The sequence below is a fragment of the Ricinus communis genome, chromosome 8 (genome assembly GCF_019578655.1).
Source record: "Ricinus communis isolate WT05 ecotype wild-type chromosome 8, ASM1957865v1, whole genome shotgun sequence".
In the NCBI taxonomy this organism is placed as follows: Eukaryota; Viridiplantae; Streptophyta; class Magnoliopsida; order Malpighiales; family Euphorbiaceae; genus Ricinus; species Ricinus communis.
In genome coordinates, this window is record NC_063263.1 from 8,180,904 (window position 1) to 8,188,813 (window position 7,910).

The 7,910-nt window shown below is 37.8% G+C and overlaps 1 protein-coding gene across 3 annotated transcripts; it reads right to left on the minus strand.

The window, feature by feature from the left end:
* Positions 1-2,958: 2,958 nt before the first annotated feature.
* Positions 2,959-7,156, minus strand: LOC8281589 (probable LRR receptor-like serine/threonine-protein kinase At1g51860). 3 transcript variants are annotated; one of them, XM_025156788.2, is made up of 13 exons: positions 6,885-7,156; positions 6,241-6,778; positions 5,682-6,154; positions 5,441-5,579; positions 5,294-5,365; positions 5,130-5,198; positions 4,978-5,058; positions 4,615-4,814; positions 4,271-4,491; positions 4,055-4,181; positions 3,872-3,934; positions 3,606-3,795; positions 2,959-3,488 (listed from the first exon to the last, which is right to left on the minus strand). In XM_025156788.2, exons 1-13 carry the CDS (start codon positions 6,964-6,966, stop codon positions 3,092-3,094), a joined length of 2,652 nt encoding a protein of 883 aa, XP_025012556.1. In that variant the 5' UTR covers positions 6,967-7,156; the 3' UTR covers positions 2,959-3,091. The 3 variants fall into 3 exon arrangements, with proteins under 3 accessions (XP_025012556.1, XP_025012558.1, XP_025012557.1); XM_025156790.2 differs by having other exon boundaries at positions 4,271-4,488; positions 4,657-4,814; positions 6,885-7,155; XM_025156789.2 differs by having other exon boundaries at positions 4,657-4,814; positions 6,885-7,154.
* Positions 7,157-7,910: the final 754 nt, after the last annotated feature.

The window sequence follows — 7,910 nt, forward strand, 5'->3', positions numbered from 1 at the left end:
CAGGGCAAGTTCTTCTGTTGGTGACTCATGATTTCTCCCTGAAGAAGTTGCCATTGGGATGGAAGTATCTCCCCCTGAAGGGTTAGGGCTGATGACAGGCACATGAGTGCGCTCCTGTGCAGAGAGAGTGTCCTGAAGTATGCTATCAAAAAAGAAAAAGTTAGAGGGAAACAAGTCTGTTGGGGGTGCTGTGGGAAGAAAGGGATCATTAGGAAAGTAAGGGATGGTTTTGTTAAAGGTCACATCTCGGGAAATGTATGATTTGTAAATAGTAGGATCATAACATTTGTAGCCCTTTTTTTCTGAGGAGTATCCAAGGAAGATGGTTTTGATACAACTTTTTTCTAGTTTATGGTGATGTCTAATGTGGACAAAGGCAGTGCAGCCAAATACTCGAATATGACCTAGATCGATTTTTCTTTGTTTGAGGAGTTCTAGGGGGCTAAGGTTGTTAAGAACGGAGCTGGGAAGCCGATTGATGAGATAGGCTGCAGTGAGGAGGGCATCCGACCAAAAAATATGGGGAACATTGTTTTGAAAAAGGAGAGTACGAGTAACCTCAAGAAGATGTCTATTTTTCCTTTCTCAAATTCTATTATGTTCAGGGGTATAGATGCAGGTAGTTTGGTGCAGAATACCTTCTTGGGAAAAAAATTCAGAATTTTTTTGTTGATGTATTCAGTACCATTGTCTGAACGGAAGATTTTAATTTTGGCATTGTACTGATTTTTAATAAAGGTATAAAAATTGAGAAAACATGTAAAAACATCATTTTTCCCTTTTAATAAATAGACCCAAGTAATTCGAGAGTAATCGTCAATAAAAGTGACAAAATAGCGGAAGTGATTATAGGAGGTAACGGGGACGGGTCTCCAAACATCAGAGTGGATTAAATCAAATAATTTTTCTGATTTAGTAGACGACGATGGAAAAGGTAATCTAGTGTGCTTGGAAAATTTACAAACATCACAACAGCTAGAGTCTATTTTAAGATGGAAAAGGTGATTCAAAATTTTGTCTGACGGATGCCCAAACCGCCGATGCATCAACACGCCTTGGTTGGAAAGTTTGGTTGTGGTCAGACACTGACTGGTAGTGGTAAGATAGTATAGACCATTGTGAAGGTATCCTTCACCAATCGTCTTCCCGGTGATTCGATCCTGAAAAGTCACAGCAGATGGTGAGAAAATAACGTTGCAATTTAAAGTCTGAGTTATTTTACCAACAGATAATAAATTCGATTTAAAATTAGGTAAAAGAAGGATATTTGGTATAGAGTGATTCAAAAGGTTGGAGGAGCCAAAACCAGAAATTTCGGCTCTATCCCATTGGCAACGATCACATGTTGGAAATTCACAGGAGTAAAATTGTACAACTGTGTCGAATCCCAAGTCATGTGGTCGGTCGCCCCAGAATCAATAATCCAATCAGTAACATGGACTGGAGCTGAGAAATTAGGTGTGAGAGTTGGGAATTGTCAACTGGGCCGGATCCGGGTTGTGTAGGCTCAGCCCAAGAGGTGCGGATGGTTTGATCGCCCAGAGCCGCTAGATCACGGACCGACCACCGCTCGCTTGGCCGGGCCGATCGCCCAGAGCTGCTGGTGGACTAGGCCGACCGGACCAATGGTCGTCACTGGCCGGCCCAAGTCGCCACTGGGTTGGACGTCGGGTCGGATCGGGGCAAACAAATTTGACCCATTAATGAGTCCCCCCGACCTGACAAGTGTGTCATAACCTGTAGGGTTAGACACACTTAATCCCACGATGCCGCCCACTCTATTCTCCCATCTCCTTTCTCCGGAGAGCTTTGTAGCTCGTATCGAGCCCGCCGAGGTAAGTGTACACTAAGTCCTTTTCCTATCGCTTGCGTGCTTGATTGGGGTCTATTGTGGGTGGGAGGTAACTCTGTAATTCCTCCCATCGGGTTAGTACTTCGGTCGCGTAGCTTGTGCTGGACCTGGTTCCTTGCTTGATGTGTGCTAATTCTTGTTTTAGACTGAAAATGTGTGCGAAGTTGTGCTCTTGTCCATACAGGTTTCTCATCTTCTCCTATACAGCCTGTGATGATGCCAGAAGCATACATAGTCTGGCAATCTGAGGCTCCATCGTGTTGGTAATGAGGGACATGACCAAATGGTCGTTTGTCTGCCATTCTTCGATGGTTTCAATCTCCTCTTTTGTTGGTTGGTTCGGATTTTATATTGTTGGCTTGGTTAGGGTTCCTGTGATGAACCCTAATTTTTTTCTGCCACTCAAGCCAATGTAAACTGCTCTTGACCACTCGAAATAATTCTGATTTCCCTTTAACATAATGTTTGTGAGTTTGGTGAGATCATTTTGTGACATGATGAAAGAAAAAAATTTCTGATTGTTGGGTAGATGATGACAGGATTAATCCTGCTCTGATACCATGTGGAAAAATTGAATGCATAAGAACTAAGTTTTTATTGATTAATGATGGTTTAGAATTCTAAATTACAAAGGAAATGTGTATTCTGTTATATATACTTGTAGTCTAACGGTAATTTTCTGTGTAGGGAAAGGTAGAATCAGCCTTTTCCCTTAGGGGAGAGGTGTTACTCATTTTCCCTAACTAGGCCTGTGATGATCTTGATATCTGAAGCCTTGACCAACAGTCAAAGACTGTTAGTCTTTAATGTCGGTCTTTGCCTGCTGAATTTTGCAGGTATTGTATGATTTGGGTGCTTCAATAACTCTTTTAACGAGTGTGATTTTAAAGAATCAAGTTCATGACTTTTAGTCCGAAAACGCCATAAAATCTAGCCAACATACCATTAGATTAGTACCACATTTATAATTTTTATTTTCACGAATGATGAATAAGATTGGAGGGTTGAGGTTCCAATAACAAGATTTTAGATTTTAGAAAGTTGATTGTTAAATGAATTCTCAATATTTTTCTTTTTTAATCGCTACAAGGAAGTCGAAACCTGAGTCCCGCAAATAGCCTGGGCACGAGGCCACATCCTAATGGTTTCAGTCATTCATTTTGATTTCAATAAATTACAGAATATAAAATTTTCCATATTCACCGCAGTTGATTTTGAGAAACAAAAAAAATTGATAACCTATCTTGCCAGTGGAGTTAGTTCAGTATGCAAGACAGTACTATATGACTGAGAGCTAGTTCCCTCTGTTTTCACCGTCTCTGTAGCTAAGCACTCGCTCAATTCTATCACCACTTGGTTCATAGTGGGCCTTTGAGCAGAAGTTGCAGAAACACAAGCCATTGCTAATTCTACAACTTTCCAGAGTGAATTGATGTCGAAATCATCTCCTAACCTTGGATCAACAATACTTTGAATGTCCCCTTTTTCAACCATGGAACTAAACCATTGACTTAGATGAGTCGTGTCCCCGTCCCTAGTTTTTGAAATTACAGGTCCGCTTGTAATTATCTCTAACAGAACAACTCCAAAGCTGAACACATCGCTTTTCTCAGTTAACCAGTTGGTTGCGTAGTACCTACAACCCAAACCCAGATCATGATATTTCTTGGTGAATTTTGCAATGACAACAAGTGGGTTTCTTGAAAATTAGTTGGTTTTGTTGAAATTTTAATTCGGTCTTTCAGATACTTACTCAGGATCAAGGTAGCCTGGAGTGCCAGCAACAATGGTTGACACATGAGAGCCACCTTCAACCGGGCAAATTCTTGACAGCCCAAAATCAGCTAGTTTTGCTTGGAATTTATTGTTCAGCAATATGTTTGTAGGCTTCACATCCCTGTGTATGATTGGTGGCTTGCAACCGTTGTGAAGATACTCCAGTCCTGCATTTAGATTTTGTTTAAACCAATATGTTTGCGTATTACCATAAAAAAGGTAATTGAAATCATTGACTTCAACCTTGTGCTGCCTCAAGGGCTATTCGTAGCCTTTCTTCCCAACTTAAGAAGTTCCCGTTGCCATCTGCATTCATAAGAAACATATATCTAATTGTTTTTACTACAAATCCAAACTTAATCATACAAGTAGATCAAGATGAATGAAATAAAATGTTTATCAAAAAATTTCAAGTGCAATCAAAACCTGAGAGATTGTCTCTTAAATTTCCATTAGCCATGTACTCATAAATAAGCGCCATCTTGTTGCCTTCATCGCAATATCCAACCAAGGATGTCAAGTTTCTATGATGAACTCTAAGAAGAAGCTTCACCTGTAACGGAGAGAAGGAAAAAATTTATTCTTGCAACTTATTATCTAAATCAGCTTATTGGGCGAAGATGCTTAATTGTGTGCATATACCTCTGTCTGAAACTCCTTATATCCTTGAGCAGAGGATGGAGAGAGCATCTTTACTGCTACTTCCATATCATCCAAGTGACCATGGTAAACTGTTCCAAATCCTCCCTTACCAAGAATCCTCTGAAAGTTATTCGTAATCTGCACGATTTCAAAGTATCTTAACTGTCGTTTTTGGAGTTCCAGTGGTTCTCTCTTGGCTTCAGCTTCCATCTTCCCAACTACTGGAAATCTTAATGAGGTCAATTAGAATACAACATTCACCTGGAACTGTTGGACCCAGGCCAGGCCTTGAACATCTCAAATACCCCCAAAAAGACAAGCTATAATTTGAGTTATAATCTAACCTGGCCATATCATTACCCAACAAAACCCGTTTGGAACTGTACCTTGTTGTTTTCTTTTCTTAAGCCTCCACAATATGATTGCTGATCCTGCTATAATGACAAAAAGTGCAGTAACCGAGATTATAACTGGAACCGTAATATTCTTCTTGTTGTCAGAGTTGCAAGAAACTGATGCACAAAGCTGTGGATTTCCGCTAACACTACAATTATTGAAACGAAGACAAAAAAGAAAGTAAGAACTGCAATTACAATTATATGTGCTGTTAATTATGATTTCAAAATGATTAACATCCGCCTTTTTACATTTTTTTTTTATATGTATTAGTTAGAAGTGGTACTAATAATATGGAATGATAACCACACCTTAAAAACAGTAGATCACTTTGCCATCTATTAAAGAGGTCCGCTGGAATTGTCCCTGTGAGATTGTTTCCTGCCAAGTTTCTAGAAAGGAATATTATTTAAAAAAAAAGGGCCCAAAATTCTCATTCTGACTGTTATTAGCTGCAACTTACAGTGATTTCAAGGGCAGTTGAGAGAGAAAATCAGGCACAGGTCCAGTTAAACTATTGTTTGATAAATCCCTGGCATAACAATTAAATTTGGAACCGTATTTCATGGTCATTTCAACTAAATATGCTACAAATTGGTTGTTCAAAATGTTGATTAGAATGCTTACAGAGTTTCCAGCCATTTTAGATTGGATATATCAGGATCTATCTCCCCTGTCAATCCACTCGATGAAAAATCCCTGATTGAATTTTCAAAATTAATAGGTATAACAAGAAGATAAAATTGCAAAAGAAAATTTTATGGTCAAACTTACAATGATGTGATTACTGGTGAAGCAGTATTGCTGTAGGTGCAGTTAAGACCATCCCATTTATAATCCTGTGGAGAACATGGATCTCCTTGCCAGTTTCTTGTTATTCCATAAGTTGACTTAATCTTCGTAATAGCATTAACTGTATATATATATATATAAGCAGTTCAAAATTTTGCTTACCTAGATACTGAAATTGATAAAGAACGGAAATATAGCTCGCACATCATGCTAATAAACATACCATCTACTTGATTTGTTTCTGAATGTAAAAGATCTACTACGGAGTAAAGTTCAAGTGCATTGAGAAGGGGTGGTAGGGTTGAACCTCCAACTCCGTAGAAAGAAAACAGAAACTTTCCTCCCGGGATGGCTGACTGGCTGTATACAGTGGTTGCCTCCAAGTGTTTAGGAGTAACAGGTCCGTACAAGATCTTACCATTCAGAGAAATGTTGAATCGACGGGATTGGTTTGGTTCAAGCCTAACAATTTCAGCAAAGTGTATGTAGACATACGCTTGAAAGGTATTATCCTGAGTGTCTATATTCAGTATTATTTGCTCGCTAGCATTAAGTGGTACGGTTGCACTGTTCATAACAGTTGATGGTAGCTGAAAATAATCAATACCAGAAGTAATATTTTCTTTGGTACTTATATCTGTCCCTTTGTCGAAATGAAAGGGAAGCCACATACGATCATAAACATCGTCTGGATACCTGAGACATAAATTAATTAGCTTGTCAGATATTAAGCTAGAAAATTAAAACTAAAATTCACTGAATCCAAAGAGGCGCATCGAGACCTGATTGTTTGATTTGTTAAAGAACCAACATCCACGCGATTGAAGAGTGACAGAGATCCTGACTGGGCTACGTATGTGCTATTATGCAAAGGTCTTATTTCTAATGCTGATATGAAAGGTGTCCAGGGGCCTGTTCTTACAAGACAAACGTATATGTTGTTGAATGTAGGAGCATGAATTATCTCCTTTATCGGATAAATCAATGGATTGGTAATTTGCACATTAACCCATTTATTAGGTCCTATATGCAGATCAAATGCTGGTAGCTTATTTAAGCCATCATAATTTGCATACAGGAAAGTAGCTCTGATCAAATATCTAGTGTTTTTAACAAGTTCCACTTTGTAACAATTTCTATCGCCTTTAGGAAAGCTCCTAACCTGCCGTAGTTGCTGGTTGAAGCTACCAAGAAATTCAGGTGCTATGCTCTTAGTTACGCCTGTTTCAATGAATGCTGCATCTGAAATGTACTTTAGGCCTGTCTTTTCATCTGTATAGCTAGAATTTGCTTGCAAGCCACAATCAAGGCTAATGAAGCCTAAGAGTCGGGAAGAAAACAGACGCAGAAAGGCCTAATTAGATAACATAGTTATAACGAAATAAAATCTAAACTACTTTGTATAATAGGATTGGGATTTACAAACCTGATTGATCCTGTCCATGAACCAGGACTCTGACAGCTAAAATACAAAGAAATTTGAAAAAGAACGGGCAAAAAAGCACCATTCTTAATACAAGTTTTTCTTGCTTAGAAGTTATTACTGAAATTATAGTGTCATCTCATGAATTATACTGTCAGAATGGTATGCTTGTGTCAACTTTAGTTTGTGATCGACTTGGTCAATTGGGCAATAGTTTTGGCTTCGCCAACTAGCCTGTAATTATGTAGTTTGTTTAAGAATAAGGTCAACTTATTGGAAGAGGGGGCATATGTTGCTAGGAAATTTCATGGAAGACTTCTGTACTACCACCTATATAAATATATAAAAACTAAGGAAAAGAAACTTAGTGGCATTTTAATAGTTCAACTTGTAACTAATATTAATAGTTTTTTCTTCTTCAAATTTCTTATGCCTATGTATCATTTTCATTAATTCAAATAATTTATAATTCTCAAATTGCAATTTATAACGTTCCGTATTGCATAAATGGCAGACTATTTATATGTATAAATAATATAAGTTATAGGTAAAAACTACAAATAAATCATTAATCTTTTACTTTAACTAATTATAAGGTTAAGAACATGTTTTGTATATATACATATAAGGAGTTAGGAGATTACAGTTGTTGAGATTAACTAGCTATAAATTTGCCGGTATACCCTAGGCGGATTTAAATTAACATCTTTCCTAAAATTTTATGTATTTATTATTTAAATGTTAAATATTCATTATTTACTAATTTTCTCTTATGGGTATTCAGGAAAAATACTATCAATTTTGCATTCAAAACAAAGCCCAAATCAAATTTTTTGATTGGTTTCAAATTTACTGCAAAGAAAATGGCATCCTTTATCCCTTTAAGGATAAGTCCATTAGTCCTGTCAAAGTAAGGAACAAAGCCCCTGAATGGAAGGTAGGAGAAAACCTAACTGTCCAGTCTGAGCATCCTCCCCTTAGGAAGATAACCATTCCTTATGGAGAGAGTGAGATAGAGGCTACACCTTA

Bases quoted from the DNA above. Each gene is read 5' to 3' on its own strand.
- LOC8281589 (XM_025156788.2), bottom strand. From the start codon at position 6,966: ATGGTGCTTTTTTGCCCGTTCTTTTTCAAATTTCTTTGTATTTTAGCT. The intron at 4,815-4,977 runs GTGTGGTTATCA...CAATAATTGTAG, and splicing joins AGTGATCTACTGTTTTTAAG to TGTTAGCGGAAATCCACAGC. The intron at 3,796-3,871 runs GTTGAAGTCAAT...ATCTAAATGCAG, and splicing joins AGCCCTTGAGGCAGCACAAG to GACTGGAGTATCTTCACAAC.